Below are 20,424 nucleotides of genomic sequence, written 5' to 3'. Positions count from 1 at the left end.
AATTAATTTCTGCATTATTAAAAATGCAGAGGCACATTGTTAAAAACCAAGATACTTAACTAAGATTATACTTGCCTCTTTACGGCCTTTAATAGTTTTCACAGATTTCATGCTCTGAGTTCTTCGAAGGCCTCTCTGAGCAAACGTTTCATCCTCTGAATATGTCCCCTCCATCTCTTCATCTGTTTTATCATCTCCAGGATTTTTTTCCAGTGGAGTTTTGTAACCTTTAAAAAACAGTTTTACAAAAATGTTTAATAAGAAGTAGCTGTAACTTTTAGGTTTCTAAGCCAGCCATGAGTTTCACCTTTAACATGTATCATTCATTCTTTTAAATGATATGGTCAGTCTGCCAGCTGTTTCAAAACAGCGGAACATCTAGTCTGCCAGGAGCTTGTTACTTATAATTCTGCCATTTCTAAGTAACAAGCCACTTCATTCCATAGGTATGTAATGTAGTGGTTCCTCAATTCTCAAAAATTAAACCATCGGTCTGCTACCAATCTTCTGCTTTACACTGAACTGCAAAAACCTCAGTGGTCATCTTGAGAAGTATGTAAGGTTTTTGGCCACAATGCCCATGGGAAGGGGGTTAGACTAGATGACCTTTAAAGGTCCCTTCCAACCCAAACCATTCTATGATTCCGCGATTCATAGGATCTTTCTTCATACTTGCATACCTCTCTCCATATTTAATACGAAAGTTCCTTTCAGATCGATACAGTGTCAAAGTACTATTAAGGGTTGTTTAAATCCTACAAAAACAGGACCAAGATTGTTACCAAAGATTCTCGCTAGAGGGCGCAAACTGCTTTAAAACACGTGCTGAAGAGATCCTTAGGGTCCAAAAAGCCCTGAATCCCCATCATAGATTTATCATAAAGCCCCTGAATGTAGTCTGGTTCTTGCCCCCGGCCAAGCTCTCCTTTTATAAGGCCATTCCAGAACCTACAAGCTGTAACACTCAGACACCTTTTAGACTCCAAACCCAACTTTATTCACGATCAATGTACATTCCATCTTAAGCCAGTATTTTATTTCGGCTTAATCAGATTCTTTTCCTTTGGTAATTTCATTTTTTTCCTGAAATTAGAATCACACTCACCTACTCCACAGCTACTTAACGCAGAGTTGCCTCTTCTGCCTTTCTAGAGGTAACACGTCTCTGCCTCCAATACAGTTTCAATTCATCTTTTTCAATATGGAAAATTTGAATCGCATCTGTTACTCATATAGTTTCTGACTAGGGATGTTTACAGTGACACCAATACTTCCTTATCTCTATTTGTAACACCTCTTCTGACACATCAAAATCACATTTGCCTTTTTCAGAGCAAGCATACTGGCAGCTCAGTCATCCTATGATCAATGTCCTTCTACAACTAGGTCTTTTCAACTGATTTGCACAGCAACTCCCCGCTCAGATCACAAAAAATGACATTCTGCTAAGTGCAACAAAACATTGCTACATAGCATTCCTAACTCTACCCAGGGTTTGTTCTTTCTTTAAATCTCTAATGCCAAAGAAACGTCAAAGAAAACAGAAGATGTGTACACTAGAGTTGGGTCCAGGAGTAGAAATAATTAAGTTAAACTAGCTCTAAGAAAACATTTTGACATGCGAGATTCAATCTCAAAATCAGTGGTTATGTGCACAGTATAAACTGTACCTGAGTAACTTTTTTTTAAATGGAATTTTGAGCATTTTCAAGCTATTTCAGATAGAAAATTAATGCTCTCTTATGAAGGAATAGCCTCCGCACAACAGCTGCAGTGACATCATCCCTAATGCAACTCTTGATGAATTCATAGGCTTTCTCTCTGGCCAGTCCCCCCTGTCTACGCTGACCTGCACGGGATACCTTCTGGGCTCAATTAGCAATTCAGCTTAGGGCCATTCAGGTGACCACTTATTCCTCAGAAACACCGTGGGCTACCAGGCAATTCCTGGAATTCCTTGTGCTCCACAAGCACCACCCCTCCCTGAAATGGAGGGATGAGAAGGCGGCATTGGTGAAAGGAAAGAAACAGACCAGAGCTATGTCTTTTCTGTGACATACCAACTACTTTACATTGTAGCCTAGCCATTTAAAAAGCTGCAATTGAAAGCCTTCCACTGAAACCTTTCTTCAAGCATCACAGGATCAAGAGCAAAGTAAGGATAATAATAATTAATATTATATATAATAATAAAATAGTAAGACTTACAATAAAATAATCTCTCTGCAAAAACATACATTGGTCACTGCACATCATCTTTTGAGCGTTGATGTGCATCAGTTCATTATGACAACTTAATGCCTTCATTATTCCTATCACCACAAGCAATTTTACGTTTTGAACTGTCATTACAGATCTACTGAATTAGTTTCCATCAATTTTCTCTTCCTATTTATTGAGCTTCCATAAATTTTCATGTTTAACTTTTTGTACATTTGTCACAGAAACACCACTTAATCACGTATTTTTTTTACTTCCAGTTAAGCTTTACTTTGGCAAGGAATTCTTGTTGCTAATTGGCAAAGGTAGGAGTAGTGAGTACAGTATGACTACACTGTTAGTGGCTGCAAGAAGAAAATAATTCAGGGAGCATTTCTCAACTGTCATAATATATCTTGCTCAAGTCAACTGTGTTCAAGTGCACTGGAATTCTTTGAGGCCTTTTCCATTTCTAAATGGGGCAAGAGTATTTCTGCTTTCCCACTTTTGTCTTCAGTGAATTGTGCTTTTAGCTAGAAAAAAAATAGATAGATACTTACCTGAAGATTCACTTGCAGAGGCTCTGGTTTTCTTCTTTGCTTCCGGTAATGTCTGATAAGGTCTCTGTCCTACTGGCTCATCTCCTTGTATAGTAGTCAAATCATGCATACTGAAACTTCTCAGTTTCTCAGTTATCGCACCTTGACTCTAAAATACAACAACAGTATCTTTGAAAACAAAGCAGAGGTTTAACTTTGCTGTTCAAGCTGGGTTAAGATGTCTAAGCCCATGCTTCCTTGTTGCACTACAAAATTAATTGAACATAGGCATGCAGTAAATTTACATTTGCTTTAAGTATTGCTTTTACCCAAGCTTAACTTTATATTGCTCCTAGACAAAAAAGTTACAGATAAGCTAGCAGTTTCATTACAAATGTCTCATTTCAGTCCTTTAATCTGAGCAAATAAAGGCTTTTTGGGTTAGGCGAAGTGTTTAAACAAAAAAAAAATCAGAAATGCTCAATTGACTTCAAACATGGTATTTCTCTAGCAGTGCTAGGTAGCGTGACAGTGGGTTTAACACTTCTGTTTTAAAAAGTGTGGTTGAAGATAAATAATGATTTCTGCTATTTTATTTTTTACCCTCTACAAATTTGAATATGCATGAGAGAGGAAAAAAGTATTAAAAATACACTCTGTAACACGAACTCAAGTAACGGAGAAACTGGCAGCACTACAAAAGCTCTAGTTGACAAGAAACTTGAAACCACAAACCAAAGAGGTCCTGCCTGGACTACAGGCTAGCAGGTTCTCTTACTAACATAGCTTTACTGACCAATAATACCAACCCAAAAATCTAATGCTACATATAAGGATAGCTGATCACATTTGAACATCAGTATTCCTGCTCTGATTGTCTTTACATCTTTTCTACGTGGGACATATAGAAAGTTCCCTTTGGAAAGAAGGGGCATCAGGCAGCTCTTCCATCTTACACAAGATGATGTTATTATTAAAGCATTGAAGCTTAATTTATTGTATAAGCAACTAAAAGGACAAGCACATTACTCAATGTCACGTTAAAATAACATTTAACTCTTTCCTCTCTGGCATATGAGGCAAAAAATAAGCGTTTCAGAGGAAGGCTGACAAGCCTGTGCATGAATCCCACTTCGAGCAAGGCTTCAAGATTTTGTTTCATTCTTACAAATTAAGCTTTTAAGTAAAACTCCTCATTTGAGCGTTATGTTAGCTAGCAGTAGCAGAAATCTGGGTACAATTCCACACACCCTTCTCTGCAACAGCACCAGCGTAAGGCAGTTCTCGCACCACTGGCCACAGCCATTTGTTCCCACTCTCATGGCAACAGCTGTTTGCAGATGGTAGACCAACACACTAAATTATTCCATGTTAAAAATAGCCATGTAAAGCGAAGAGACAGTAGAGTGATACTCCTTAAGCTTGCATGACCACCAAAGGCGGGGGGGGGGGGGGGGGGGGGGGGGGCTGAAACCTAATATTAATTTTCTAATGACTAGTTACTAGTACAGTATATAAAGCTAAGACAGTGTGCTACACAGGCAAGAACCACCTATTTTAATTCTTACAACACCATTCATACATTGCCACTAAACAATAACAAAGAACGGGTTCCCTGTGAGAGAAGTAGAAACCTTTACTTTCACAGTTCTTCCTACATACATGTAGGATGACTGATAGTTCTCAAGAACACGACTACAGCTTGACTTTGAGTTAAAATGCACTAGTGACACCGAACAGTCTGTGTATAAACTATTGTAGGAATTCTGAAGTTAATTTTATTCCCTAAAATGGCTTATTTAAGGCAGGTCTGTCCTGCCTTGAGGCAGGAATCCTGCCCTTCCACTACTCACTTTGAAAAGCACTTGCACAGCAAACCAAATCAGGAACCAGCTGTGCCTGAGAACAGACAGTCAGCTGCTAGGACACTAGAGAAGAGAAGAGAACTGGAGAGACAGGACAACAAGTAACAGCTTCCAGTATCTGCTTTAACACATAAGACTGTTGATCAGTCTGCATCTACTGCGTGAAGAGATGCAACCGGACTCAGGTCTCAATCACTGAACACTGATGAATGCCTAAAACAGACCCAGTTGGTTCTCAGCAGAATCCGTATAAATTCAGCACAACTCCACTCACTAGGTGTGGACAGAATCTACTCTAGTGACAGAAGCTGGATTTGGCCAGAAACAAAAGCCTAGAAAGACACACCTGCGTAACAGTTGCACAGCAAGTTCATTCATCATGGGATGTACTACAAAAAGACATTTGGAAATTGTACAAGATAACGTAATTAAAGATTGTAATAACTAAAATGCTAAGAAGAATTCACATTGCAAGTGTGCATTTCCTATTCCACTGCAGATATATAGGACTAGATCCAAGCTGGGAACGTTCAGCCTTATTTTTCAGTGCAGCTTTTGGATACAGAATTTTGTTTTTCAAAGGGGGAAAAAAGTCAAACTATGTGCCATAAAATAACATTGTGCCCTTAACCAAACTGCACGCTCGATGAGGCTAGAACTCCTGTGGAGTACCGCCTCATTCAGCGAGGACGTAACGGATTCATACAATGGGCCCTTCATTCCAAAAGTACTTGCCAAGATGGAAAGTTTCACTCAAGTTACACACAGCAAAGATTAAGTTTGAAAGGACACATATACAAATAAGAGCTGCAGCACACATGCCTGAGAGTCACAATGGGAATGGGGGCTGCACAACCACTGCTATACTGCACAGTTGCAGTCACGCATTATATTAATCCTATGCAGGTACTCGCTACAATCCCCCCAGTCTCCTCCTGCCTGAATGCAGTCTCCATCCCACCCCTAGGAAGATCCAGTCTAGCCAAATCAAGATCGATTTCTACTTCACACCACTGCACAGACTAATTGGAGGACAAATGTCAAGGTGTTTTGTATAGGTGTGGGGTTTTTTAGTTATTATTAAAAAAAAAGCCCCACATCGCTGTGCTCATATAGCACTTAAGATTTAGGAAGATTCTTCCACACCCCTCCCATGCCCAAAAGCAGCAGATAATTGCTTTCTGCTAAAACAAAGCATTCTATGAGGATCTGGATTACCATCAGCTCAGAATGAAAGTCTGACTGAAAAAATATTAAATACCCTCTACTGCAGGAAATGTGAGAGTAACTCACATTTAGAATACTAATGCATTAAGAGCTTTGATATCTTGCTTCAAAGTTCAGAGTTACTAGCCACAGCTTGAAAGCAAGATGTTTGCCTGCAAAACAGAAGGCAGAGCAATCCAATTGCAGGTGGAGCTGAAGGGGGATCTCCTGCTTCCACACTCATGCCATGGGTATGGCAGCAGCCATCACCTCTCCCCAGCCATACATGCAGCCCCAAAATGCTGCTCACGAGGAGATGGCAGAGCAGTTGCCACACCTGCAGTGGTGTCCCATTATTTCAGCAGTTCCTATCAGTAAAGAAGAAATACAGCGGGCTGCATCCAGCCCAGAGTCCGACAGCTAAACTGCCCCACAAAAGATTGAGACACACACACTTCCAGTTGCAATGCAGACAAAAAAGCAGAGAACAACTTCGGTGCTCAAATTTCTATGTACATGAACACTGAAGACAGATGAACTGTAAAGCTTCTGTTGTCTTAAACAAAATGCAAGTCTTGAAGAATGAGTCTGCTTATTTATTCAAGAGCATTTCCTAAAGCATATTAAACACCTTTCAGAGACCCCATTCATTACCAGTGACCAATCTGAAGCACTAATTTTAAGTTGTAATGGGTTTCTAAGTCTAGTTTTTGATAAATATAGCCTACTTAAGGGACTCCTTTTGAGACTACTCAGACTCTAGTAAGCTATTAGTATGCTGTCTCATCAGCTGACCCTCATATATGAAATGCCCTTCTCTATTTTTGTAGTCTATATACTTAACCCAGGGAAATTGCTGTAAACAGACACCACACACTATGTCTGTCTCAGGGACCCTTTTTTATGTTGTTTAAATTGGACTTGCATCCCCTCGGTGGTCAGGATCACTGAACAAAGCTGCTTTCCTTCATTGGACAAGTTCTCAATGGACTGCGTGTCCACAGAGCTGCTTGGAGCTTTGTGGCCGCAGAGCTGCAGTGTGCAGCACCCACATTCCCAGCTGTTCTCTCCCTGATCCGATCCGGGCTGAAGGGGGAATGACTTCTGTTCCCTCTCAACCTGGAAAGGGACTGCTGTCCTGTGAATGACCTCTGCAGCATGCCAGGCAGTCCCAGCAGGGAGGAGGGATGAAAGCAATATTGCTGGTGAGCTGAGCTGCTCACAGTGATATTGGCCGTACGCCACAGCTGGCTGCAAGATACCTCCTTCCTCTGCCATGCCCTGAGCGAGAAGAAGGGGAAGTCTGAGCAGGGCCATTAGAATAATATCCAACCAGCAAAGAGGCAGCAGATTCAGGATAACTAAAAGACATGTAGAAACACAGCCCTCAAAATGGTCTTGGTTGTTGGTTTTGTGTGGGTTTTTTTTGTTTTGTTTTGTTTTTTTTAACCAAATAATACTTTACAAATGAACAATACTTGTGTGACCTCATAAAGGAGGACAGTGCATTTCACAGCTTAATTAGCAGCCATCCCACACGTGGTAATATAGAAACCAGTTTCCACTAGTAGCTTGACAAGTCAATATATGTGTTGGCAAAAATTGCAACGCACAGGTAACGGGCATCTCGGAATATCTGGAAAGCAGAGGTATCAAAATACAAAATATAATAGGTGGAACTCAGTCTTGTGGACATAGTTTCCACAAATCCATATACTGTTGAGCTGAAAGAGCTCCAACTTTCCTATCATTAAAGGCATCTTGTTGATGATTCTTTTATACTCCAAAGAAAATTTTTATTAGTCACCTGTAAAAGTCAGCCTAGACCATATTTCATCTCTAAGTCTCCTGAAATCAGGATTTTACAAAGATTTGTTTTCTTAAATTAACATGACAGCAACACAATTTATTTTTCTGATGGATGCTATTTAGCAAGTTTGAAACACTAAATTTTATATGAACAGTGGCTAACAAGTACCAGCTAAAAATATCAGTATAGGAATGTAAACTATAAGCCATGACTCCTGCCAATTACATTTTAACTTAACTACAGTGGAGCAGGTTTAAGTCTATGTCAAATTTCAGTAGACCGACCTGGCTGGCTGGCTGCTCCAGCCTCCCCTACACAGCCAACTAGTCTTTTAATACTAATCCCATATTCCTTCAACAGCCCTTGGAGAAAACCGCTCTTTCCCACACTTGATCTTGAAAATATTCCAGAGAGTTTCCAAGCAATTTTACCACCTTCCTAAAGTCAGCATAAGCAAACATCGTAGCATCTCTTGTTTGGACACTTAAGTGAACAGAAGCTTTCTTTGGACCTCCTCTTGTGTTTAACCTCCCACATTCTCTACTCCTAATTTGAGATCTGATATGTCAGAATAAGCATGCCTGCTCCTTCCAAAAAAAAAAAAAAAAAAGTGATGAAAGTGTGTCTCCTTCCCATCAAAACTGATCCCACTAATAAGATTCCATTCCTGAAATCCTATAGCATGCTCCACCAGCTCATGCTGAAAGGGATAATCTTTTCACCTGCTGGAGGCAGCAGTCAACTCTTGAAAAACAGGGAACAAAATCAAGAACACATGCATTGTCTCCATTTGCTTGCATGGAGCAGTCATGCTCAGCTTTTTGGAATGACAAACTGAAGAGAGGTTTAACATGCCAAAATAAAGATTTTCAGAGTCTCTTCTTTCATACTGTTTAAAAAGCCTGTCTATTTTAGGTCTTTGGTATAGTGATGGTTGTTTTGCCCAAGCATCTCATCTGCACTGAACTAATTCTGTACAAATATTCATGAGCATGTTTAACAAGTTTTAACAAATAGAGCAGGCATCTTGCCAGTCACAGCTGAATAGCAATGAAATCTAAACACAGACATTTAGGACAAAGTTATTCATTATTTCAGAAGAAAGCAGGAGGAGATATTGGTGTTATTTATTTTACAACATTTCTGTAACACCATAAGGATTTAACAAGGAAATATCCAACCTGAGCCAGACTTAAGGAAAACACACAGAGCATAAGTATCATTACAGGTGTGCAGTGTAAAAAATGATGATGTGCTGTTTGGCAAAGAATTTGCACTTTAGCATTTAGCACAGTTCTTAAACTTTTTCCCAGTAGGGTACTTTGAGGTTGTTTGTTGGGTTTGTTTGTTATTTGGGTTTTTTTTTCAATAACCTATTTTCACTCTGGATACTTTTATGCCTTTAGAGGTGTACTCTATTTCATTCTAAATTATTTCATGCCTCAAGACAATACTAAGAATTTGAATAACAAAAAAGAACCAGTGATCAAACTGAATCACATTCTCAGTATTTTAGGCTCATTATGTCTGCATTTTAAAACAAAAATGATATTTTTTACACTACCACCCACATATGTCTTTTTAAAGAGAGAAAATGAACAAACAAGAAACACATGACTATTTTTCCAAACCTTTCTGAGATAGCATTTGAAAATGCAGGTTTTATAAACGTCTTTGATTTATAAAACAAGAAGTTCACATACAAGCACAGAAATTTAAGTTAAATGCTAGCTGTACCTACTTAACCTTGACAGCCAGGGATCTCTACATTGCTTTCTGTTATCTACTAACAGTGTTCAGGTTTTCAGTCCTGTTACTATGAGCACAGCAGTTTCATTTATTCCCAGGAAGAAATTAATCCTGATCGCATTAAAACTATCATTTAACTAGGACACACACATCTTTCCACACTTTGTGTTTTGGTTTAAATGACCATTAGTTAAGATACACATTGCCTAATGTTACACTCCTTTTGGTGGGCCACAAGTTACTTAGAATCTTACTTATAAGCTTGTATTTTGTTTTCCTAGACCTAGAACCCTCTGAAATTCAACTGAAGGTCATGAGTTTTGTAGGACCATAAATTGGGAACAACCACACGTTACTTCACAATTTAATGGAAATTACATGACAAAGCAAGAGTATGCTAAACAGCGATATGCAGGCTTATGCTTAGTATATTAATTTAATAATTCAATCGACAAGTTGCAAACAAGTTAATTGTGTCAAGATAAATTTTATCTGTGGTAGTAATCTTTCATGCCTTACTTCATATGTGGAGTTACCTCAGGTTGGTTGGAGAAAAACAGCAGAAAAGCCAGAAATCCTTTAAATAGTTTGTTTACAACAAGAAAGCACAGAGACAGAAAAGAAACAATGGTCATCTTTACCAAAAACCTGCATAGAAAACTGCATGGTATCTTTTGAATTACAGTAAATTCAACCCCATCATCCAAGAAATAACTACAAGCCATCTTAAACAAACAAACATAGTATGAGGAGGACTAGAGTGCTGCAAGCCTTGTGTTCCAGGTTTTCAATACATTTGCAGAATTAAAGTATTTATTTAGGAATGGCAAATCCTCAGTACAATTACACTGTTCTATAAGTATATCAAGAACAAAAGCAATTAATGCAAGCACAAAGTTACCTTTACAGCTGCTGTCACTGCAGCAGTTGCTGCCAAATTCAACCCTTGCCTTCCAAAATTCACCATGGTCTCATAGCCTCTTTCTTTGGCCTGTACGATGTACTCGTCAATCTCCTAAAAGAAAAAAACATATTTTAGAGGGCTGTGCATAAGAGACTCACATTATCCCACAGTATTATTTTTCCATCAATAAAGGAAGACGGAAGAAATCTTTAAGAAAATATTTAATGGGACAATTACCCTTGCCTTTGTATACTGATATTTCATTCACTTATACTCCCTCATTTAAAAAAGGATGATGTCTGGTCAAACAAGAAGATAAAATAGATCACTTCTGTTCAGCTCAGAAACATTGCAGCTACATAGCAGGTTTCCTTACAGAGAGTAAGCTTAGCTTGTCAGACAAAAGCTGTTCAAGATATAACATGCTTAAGATGAAATCTTAAGAGCTCCTTAGAAAGGTAGAGTTAGCTCACAAAACTTCTGAAGCCAGAGCTTTGACATAGTTAAGTACCAAGGACAATACAGTCATGACATTTATCCCCAGCTGTGGTAAATGCCTGGAGCTGGAGATAAAGGCCTCAAGGTAGTTCACAACAGCTAGCAGACTACAGGGAAAAAAAACCCTTTAGCTTATGAAGTTGCAAACTGCTTATAGTTCAACCTTCAGGTGGTCAAAATGACCTTACTGTTCATATCAGTGGCAATCATGTCAGCTACCTGTTTTGCCTAATAAAGGCCAAGCCCAGCACTGACCTTTATGAATGCTATTTTCTGTACTGTGAGATTTTTCAGTGGTAGTCTTCACACCTTTGCTAATCACTCTTTCCACACATCCAAACAGAATACTGAAAAAGAGCTAAGCAGATCTGTGGCCCCGTCATACTTTGGCTAAAGCTAAATATACTTTAGCTATGTTCTGTTTGGGTATTTTTTGTTGCAGACTCATCCTCCCTTAAACCTCAGTGGAAAGTCTCTCCTCTTATCCTTTCAGTTCGCACACTAGAAAAAGTCAATGTCATTCGTCCTGATAAGTTTTATTACTAGGTTATGCTAGAAAAGCCGGTAACGTGAAGAGCTGTTGCTAAAACTGCATTCATGCTTCTGCACAGAGTGTAATGCACATGTTCTTCCAGTAGAAAGTCAAACTGCATCACTTCCACTCAACTGGGCTCCCCAAAGTGCACCAAGTAGACCAGAGAACACCAGGCCATCTCATGTCAATAGAAAGTAGCACATTGTCTGCTCAGCACTCACCTCTTCTAGTCCAAGGTTCTGCTGCCTGGCAAACCAGTAACACACTGATCTGCTTTTATCGTGTATCTAGCAACAGTTAGTATTTCAGCACATGGTATTTCCATATCGGGCATTAAAAATATGAGAAGTTATTTCTTACCCTTTCTTTGGAAGAAAGAAGTGGGTGAAGAAATTTTCTGTAGATTAAGCTTGCCCCTCTAGTATATGGGGAAAGGAGCCAAATAACAAAAGCTATCTTCAGTTCGTAGTACAGTGGAAACCTACAAACAAGTTAAAGGTTGCATGAAATCAACAACTGCAGGAAGAGAATGCACAGTAATTAATCATCATGAAGAGATCTCTTAAAAAAACAATTACATATTAGCATATAGGATTCTTCACATACAAGAAGTTATATTAGACAAAAATTGAACGAGTTATAGACCTATGGATTTAATTTTTTAATTGACCATACTGTCATTTAAGAAATGGAAACAGTTAATATACTTGCTTTGCGTTATACATTCCTGCACAGAGAAATTATAGTCCATCCTTTTAAGAGTTCCATTCCCCTATTCAGTTTCTACAGCAAAGGTGGAAGTCTTATAGCCCCTACTTCAAGTGACAGTGTACAGCAAGCTTGAAAACAGATGTTATTCTTGACATACACTCTGAGACCTTTTCCTGAAAAAAAGGGCTATCAACAAACACAACTTCTTTATAAAAATTAAATCATTACAAATCAAAGAACATCAGAAACAAATATAGTTTCATACAGATTTCATAAAAAGCAGGCTCTTACCAAGAGACTGTTAGGTCAGTTATTGTTTCAGTAACTGTATAAAGAGCAAACACAATCCAATACATCATCCAGCGAACCTGAAAATTAAAACACCATCTTCAGTAAGAATCTTGATTTCACCTTTCACAGAATACACTATAGACTGTACAGTCAGTTCAGAGCTGTTAAAGCAAGACATTCAACGGTATCTCAGTCTGCGTCAGCCGAGTTTCAAGTTAAGTTATATGAAGGTCCTAAGGGTTTTCTGTTCATAAGTAGAACTGGTGGCAGCTGCAACAAGCTGAGTGAAATGGCTGGGTCACCAGGGTCACAACCTCACCTAGGCTGGCTTCACAGATTTCCTTCTGCCTCTAGAAAGCTTCAGTGATAAGAAAAAAACACTGCAAAGAGTCAGTAGATTATTCTAAGTATGAAATGCAATTCCCGCTATAGCCCTAAAGGATATTTCACTCTCTTCCACACCCATCCATATGTTTATACCACAAACACAACAGTCAGCATTAGTAAGTCAGGTAGCCCTTGCTTGCATTTTACAATATACCTTATTCAGCTATACTCTGCAGTTAAGTTCTGTATGTGTGCTTAGCATTATGGTATTAACACCGGGGCGGGGCAAGACAGGAAAAAAAACATTTTCATGGAAATTTAATTCTATTTGTATACGAAGAACTACAAAATTCTTGTTAATAAAAGAGCTCACATGTAAGCATCTTAATGCTTCAGTATATAGATATATATACTTTTAAGATTTACACTATACATCTTTGTTTTAAAATCGGACAATGCTCTTAAAATACAAGTTTTAATTCTGTTTTCTAATAGTTAACTAAATCTCTCATTTATCTTGAACATTTGGTCAGATTTGGTTGTCTAAACTGATTACATCTTTCAGAATAAATATTATAGAAGTAGTTCCATGCATTTATCTTCTCTAAAATACACTGCATTCAGCCACTGATATTTCCAAAATAGGTCAGTGCAAACCACCACTGGTTATTCACACTAACTGAACGCCCACGTGTTCTTTAAATTTCAACACTATCTATGCTAAGAAAAAAAACAAAACAAAACAACAAAACAAAACAAACCCCAAAACAGTTGAAAAAAAGAAAGAAAAGACAAGAAAAGCATCACCTGCAACCGGACACAGTAACCTTGTTTCATTTGTGATATACAGACTACTGACTCTTTGGTATATGCACAAAACATTAAATACCACATTTGTTACACACTAGTTCAAGCCGTGAATTCGTAGTACCCTCTATCAAAAGGAGGAATATCTATACTTTCCTACAGAGGACACGGCTCAGATTTAATCTTCACTTTTAAAGCAATCTTTTTTTGAAGTGGACTTAAATAAGTACTCAAAACCTAAATGCTACACTGCTGCCTATTTCATACTGTGCATTATGCTTTAAAACCACTTCCTTTGTCACAACTTGAAACCCATTTATCTTAAATGCTTTTCTGCATTTCAATTTGAAAAGAAACTCAGTCATGTGATGACATTCTTCACTTCAAGCTCTCAGAGGATTTAGATATTTCAGGCTTGAATAAACTAAGACAAACGTACACAACAGCTGAAGTCATCTCTGACAGGCCATGTGACATTTAGACTGGTGACCCTTCCATGAACCAGTCTCAACACCTGAATAAAAATAAAATTAGCACCCACCCTTGCCCCATCAACCTAAGCATGATGCAATGCAATTTTTGAGATGCCATGCAATACTGAATTTTTTTCTCCAATACTTTTACCCAGGCTATTCATTCTTTAATCAACACCTATTTATCCAATTAGGAACAACAGCAGAAGTGAAATTTCTCCTGGGCTACTAGGAACAGTAAGAAATGCTCTGCAGAAGGGCGCATGAGATCTGCCAGGAGTCCTCCTGAGGCCTGGGCAAAGATTCTCAAGAACGCAAGTCAAATTACATTCTAGTACAACTAATGCATTAGGTACCAAAAGTATCCTTGATAAATGAACCCGAGTGACTTACAGGGTTTTCATATCAAGGAGAAAAAGAAAAAAAAAAAAAACCAAACACAAAAAAACAAAACCCAACAAAAAACCCAAACCACCCAGGAAAAACAGAAGGTCATATTTAACACTGCCCAAAAGACCATTATCTACTTAACTCTTAAAAATGAAGTTACAGAAGCTTTGATTGAGTTTTGCTTTTTATGTTAAAAGGGTGATTACAGATTTGTTTTGTTGAGCTTTTTTTCTACCATCCAAGTGTTAAGCTCATCTTTGTTGGCTTTGGCTGAAGCACATCCTTTCAAGTCAGGATTTTGAAGCCAGGATTTGAGAAGACTGGTGGTTTGGACTTCTAAACTACGTTTCAGATGCTTATTACAAGCACTTTGGTCTAATACAGTGAAAAAACTCCTCAAAGATCTTAGTCAACTCCATTAAACTAGGGTAATTACAAGAACAAATAAATCTCCTCAAAGGCATAGATCCTAATTTCTAGAACTGAAGTCTGTAAGTCTTTTAAAACCACAAAAACCAGCAGCAACACTTTTTTTCCCCCCAGAAATAATCTTTGAACAATTTGCTGCACTATGACTTACACAGCAAGTCAAAATGTCTGTACTTTTTGTTTGTTTTTAACTGGTGGAAGCAGTGGCTAAGTCAAAAATTTCACTGTTATAAAACTCTTGCAGCAAACAAAAACCGATGGTTCCTGAGCCACACATAACCCTGGAAAGGACGTTGTGCTTGGGCCATAAAATGACTGGCAGCAGAGATGTGCCATTTGGAAGGCTGCAGTTAAACCTACACCCTCTCCATGAAAGAAAATGACCCAGCTAGGAAGACGAAAGCCATGGATCATCCCTAAGATCTATCTGGACACTCAACCCAACCAGCAATGGAGTGGTAATTCACTGATTAATCAATGTCATTCCCCACCCATGAAAAAGTCACTGTGATGGGTCTCATTCATCCCAGCCCCATGAACATTTTGTATGCAATTGCAAATTCAGGGACTGGTCAAAGACCACAGGTGACTGAAAAACAGTGATTTCAAACTAAATGAAAATACACAGTTGGAAAAATACGGTTCCAGGCCCCATTAAAGGTGTTGTGTAAGTGACAGGCATCTCTTAAAAAAAGGTCGCCCAAGAAAGACAGCTAAGTCATAGCTAACTGGACAAATGAGATAAGTCAAAATCTCAGCATTCTACAAACATTACTTTTCTTTTTCTAGAAAACAAACATATTGCAAGAGGCAATGGTAACCTCTTAAAGTGATTTCTTGTGTTAGAGTTCAAAACTGCTATCCTCTACTTAGCCTGTAGATCCCTTCTGAGGGAGCAGGGAAGAAAAGCAGATTATAAATTCTTTGCATTATATGCTTTCCTGACAGGGTAAAGTAAGCACGAGACAGAGGAAATTCTCTTATTTTTGATTATTTTTCCTCCCTGAAGCTTAGCTCTGGCAAGCACTAGCTCTATGTGCGCAAGTAAGCTCTAATCAGCTTGTACACAGAAAACAGTAGAAGTATGAATATGACATCCACTTTGGAGTCTTCATGGAGTGATCAGGCTAAATGCGAGACATACAAGGGGAGGAACAACAGCTACTGCATTCTACTACTACAAGCAAGTACAAAGCAGAGACATCACACATCCAGGCAGCAGCATTAGGTCACAGCTACGGCTGCCGAGCTAAAATAACTGATGGCACTGACTCCATCCAGTATAGGTTAGTTGCCGAAATCAAGTTAGGCTGCCTCTTAAAACAGGGAACTAACTCGGTCACCAAAGCTCCTTGTGACTGCAACCGGGTAACATTCTTGTGGTAATCACCATTGCTCACACTGAAGAGTAAATAACTTAACAGATTAATTCTAAACTGCAGTAACTACAGTGTTTTTCCTCTGTCTTACTCTTCTGTCTGTTCTGCTTCTTTCTTCCACATCACTTTAACCAAATCTTTTCCTTCCCCGGTTACATTTTTTTCTCATCTTTGAGGAACGATAGATTAACCAGAGCTACCCTTTTCTCAGGGAGATTTTGAATCGCCTGTTGAGCTCCATACAATGACAATTAAACTGCTGCTACTGTACAAGCGGTCACTGAGAATCAATGTCATTGCTTTTACTACAGGTGTTGCTAGAATTAGGAAACCTTTTTTTCTACCCCCTGCCCAAAAGGGCATTATTTTGGGCACTACACCAAAATGCAGCCAACACTTCAAGGTTTATGTTTAAAAATCCTCCTAAAAATATCAGTATACAGCATAACATATTGGGCACATTTCAGTAAAGTCTATTAGAAGTCTGAGAAACTTCAGCTTTAGCTCTCCAAACAAAATCACAGGATTACCACTACATTCACACAGGTGTTGTATCTCATACTAAGATAGTCAAATCAAGGTTTCATATGATTTATTGCACTGCATAATGAAAATTTCACAGTTGTGTGTCAGCAGAGGCATCCAATTAAGCAATTAAATCAATGCGACTTACATATTCCTTCACATTTTTTGTCTTCACAGCTTTGTATGAGTAATATGCAGGATACAGCATCCCAAACACCAGCCTATTGGAAAATAAAAAGAGTTTTCAGAATCTGTTATACTGTATACAACAAAACGGTGACAATACATCATGAGAGCAACGCAGCCAACTTAATTAAAAAAATCCCATTCTTTAGCTTGGGGGGGGGGGGGGGGGAATCACAATGTTATAGGCTGCTTGGAAGAAGTTCAGCAACACACAAAAATAGAGCAACATGACCAGAAAAGGCTGTATGCCCTGAAGACAACAGTTTCGTAAGACTGCCTCTAATAGATAATGTAAAACTAGTAGCTCTTCTGGTTCAGCTACAAGCAAAACCAGTCCTGCAGTCTCTCCATACCAAGACTGTTTCCACATTAGCAGTGTTATCACACTTAAAAAGAGCCTCTGACAACTATCAGTAGGTAATCAGAATCATCTACTTCTATCAGATTACCAGAAGATTCTTCAAAAGTAATTTTAAGACCACAAAATTGAGTTACATAATTTCATCTCCTTTTGCTACAACTCTGCAACAGCAACACGTGGAAATGGAGGCAAGTGGGAATTAATCCAGTTTTGCTCGGACAGCCAATTTCTGCTAAAATTCATCAAAAGCAAGGTGCAGAGCGGGGTGAGAGGGTGCCAAGCAATCCATGCTGAGAGCAGGATCAGAAAAAAGATCTACTCTAACACCAGTTTGTTGCAATACAGCATTTTCTAGTAAGAGTCTTGGCCACAGACTAGTGGAACAGTTCTTTATGAGAAACTGAACAGCTGTAGTTGCCATCTCCTTGACAAATGTAAGGGCTCCGTACTTCTATTTCACCTGCTTGTTACACTTTGTAAAGTCAAGCAATTGCCTGCCCTTAGTTCCAGCTGGCCTAAAGCAGCAATTACAGAAAAGTCTGGCTACATCTCTGCAGCATCACTTACAACTTGCTCAGGACAGTTACGTGGGAGAAATTTACACTTGTAGGGATATCCAGAGATCAGCTAAGAATATTACTCTTAAGTAATTTAACTTCTCACAGTTAGGCAAAGGAAGATGCATCACGTGCTTTTTTTAATACGAGTCCACCTGGGACAGATCTGGCATGTAAGATTTCAACTCAAATGGTTGAAGTTTACCAAAGTAAATAATCAACTAAAATTCAAGGTTTTATAGTTGTGTCAGGTAGCTTTAAATAAGTGGTTCTACCTACAGAGCCACTGCAGAGGACTGCATGACGCTATCAAGCTTTACTTTACTGTTAGACCCAGGAAAGGATTCTAAGAACTTGTAGCCCAACTTACTTTTTTTTTTTTCTAAGCAACTACTCCTAGAGCCTTCGTCTTCTACAAGATGTTATTTGCGAAGACTACCTCAGAACTTTCCTAGTATACAAGATATCAACGTAAGTTTGAATTCAATCAGTTTGATATACACCATTTTCCAAGCACCACTCTGATAGGTAGGCAGAGTCTTCTGCTCGGTAGGAAGCCAATCTAGAGTACTAAAGTAATCTCCAACAGTTAATGTATAGTACAGAAGTGAAAAAAATACGGAATTGTTAACAGCAAAGGTGAGATACTTTCTTCAACATCACAGATATCAGAGAGGGTTTCTCCACCTCTAGTGCAAGACAAACACACGGTTACTAGTGGAAGGAAGGCTGTTGCAGGGGGATAGTGGCAGAGGTACTAATGTTAAGCTATAAATGCCACAGGTGAGGAGTGAGGATAAAATTATGGAAGCATAACTGCAGAACCCTTCATGTTTGGAAGGGCCTTGTGAAGTCATCTAGTCCGATCTCCTGCTCAAACCAAGGTTGACATCAGATTTGGACCAGGCTACTTAAGGTTTCAGCCAGCCAGGTCTTGGAGACTTCCAAAGAGAGATTTCACATACTCTCTGGGCAGCCTGTTCCAATGCTTAATGAGCCTCCTAGTTATATCCAGTCAGAACCAGAAGTTTATGTCCATTGTCTCTCTTGACTGAGTAGCACAAAAGAGAATGGGTCTGGCTCTTGTAACCTCCAAAAAGTTACATAAGATTGCTCAGAAGTCCCACCCAAAGCCTTCTCTTTTCTGGCTGAACAAGCCCAGTTCATTCAGACTCTCCTCACAAGTCATGTGCTGTGACCATCTTGGTGGCCTCCACTGAACTTTCTTAAATAAACTAACATCTTTCTCGCACTAAGAAGCCCAAAGCCAGACACAGTCAGATGTATAAATCTCACATCTACATCCCCATCCTCTCCTGAATATGTAATTATACATTTTCCTCATATTTTCCTCATATTTTCCTCATCATTTAATTTAAAAATTATAAAACTCAACTTAAGAAAAATATTCAAACACTGAACCATACATTTTCTTACCTTTAAAGAAAAGAAGGCTCTAAGAAAAATAATTGGTTTTAATTGAATTTGGGATAATAAAAACAATTACTACCTGATTGTAAGAGTCAAAGCTAGTTAATCACGTATAGCTCTTTTCTAGGATGCATTCACTTCCACAACACAAGACTAGATCTGAACAAATCTTCTGGGGCACGTTTGCAATCTTTCCATACATTGGGCCTTTGCCCATACAACAGAGTTGTTAATGGCTGATAGCAGCAGAGGAGCTAAAGGGCACTTCAAGCAGGTCTCCACAAGATCAGATCCCTCTGCAGTGGAGAGGGATGGTGCACTGCAGATCACTTAAAACAATATTGATATGAAAAAGCATAACTGGTGTACCATAGCAGCAGTTTAAAACCTGGATCTGGATGCTGAGAATTTCACAATTCATGCTAAACTGGAGTTAACAGAAGATGGAACCTGAAGCTTCTTAAAATGCATGGACAAGCCACTACTCCACTGCAGCTGAGCTTACCTACATGTTTCAGATGTTGAAATGCCTTTCAAAAGAGTCCAGACTACGTGAATTCCAGTTCAGCATACTAATCTGTAGAAGTCTATCCAAATACAGCTCAACTACTATCCAAAGACCTTTCATCCTAAGGCCGAGAAAAGCAACAGTCAAAAAACCCTAAATGGTTTTATTCCCAACCAGGAGAAAAGCCTGACAACACAAGGCAAAAACCTCACTTTACCCAAACAACAGGAGATCTGGAAACAGAAGGAATATGAGACCAAACACTCTTCATTTTGATGAAATTCTGTAGACAACAGCTCTTCCTCTCATTTTTGCCCCTGTGAAATACCCTGTTCAGTAACCCGTCAGCTCTGATGGCTCTCACCGTTCCTTGTTCTGGCTGAAATTATAACCATTAAGTACCAGAGATAAGGAAAGCTTCATTAATCCTAATAACCTAACACAGACTTTATAAGGGCAGAAATTTCTTTGTTCAAAGAAAAGACACAAAAGAAGTTCCTGAACATCATAACCACTACCAACTGTCAGACGGCTGCATAATTATACACCAGCAGTTACTGGTCATCTATGCACCCCTCCCAGATTCTCAAAAAATAGTCCAAAGTTATTTAAATAGCACATGTAAGTTTCTTGCTATGAAGCATATAAAAGACAAAACAGTTTGAATGTTTCATTTAACAGATTTTTGGTCTATACTTTTCCACTCACTTTACTGTCAAGTAGCACCGCTTCTATTTAAAAAAA

At 38.8% G+C, this 20,424-nt stretch overlaps 1 protein-coding gene across 1 annotated transcript in view; it reads right to left on the bottom strand.

Moving 5' to 3' along the window:
- Positions 1–20,424, bottom strand: part of REEP3 (receptor accessory protein 3) — a 41,369-nt gene that overhangs the window by 4,752 nt on the left and 16,193 nt on the right. The window contains exons 2-7 of the mRNA XM_082311034.1: positions 16,786–16,858; positions 12,308–12,384; positions 11,666–11,786; positions 10,270–10,383; positions 2,760–2,907; positions 76–227 (exon numbers count right to left, since the gene is read on the bottom strand). Of these exons, the coding sequence (XP_082167160.1) occupies positions 76–227; positions 2,760–2,907; positions 10,270–10,383; positions 11,666–11,786; positions 12,308–12,384; positions 16,786–16,858 (685 nt within the window). The remainder of the gene's footprint in view (positions 1–75; positions 228–2,759; positions 2,908–10,269; positions 10,384–11,665; positions 11,787–12,307; positions 12,385–16,785; positions 16,859–20,424) is intronic.

The sequence above is a fragment of the Platalea leucorodia genome (assembly GCF_965183815.1).
Source record: "Platalea leucorodia genome assembly, chromosome: 4".
Taxonomy (NCBI): Eukaryota; Metazoa; Chordata; class Aves; order Pelecaniformes; family Threskiornithidae; genus Platalea; species Platalea leucorodia.
This window is presented reverse-complemented; position numbering and strand designations above follow the sequence as displayed.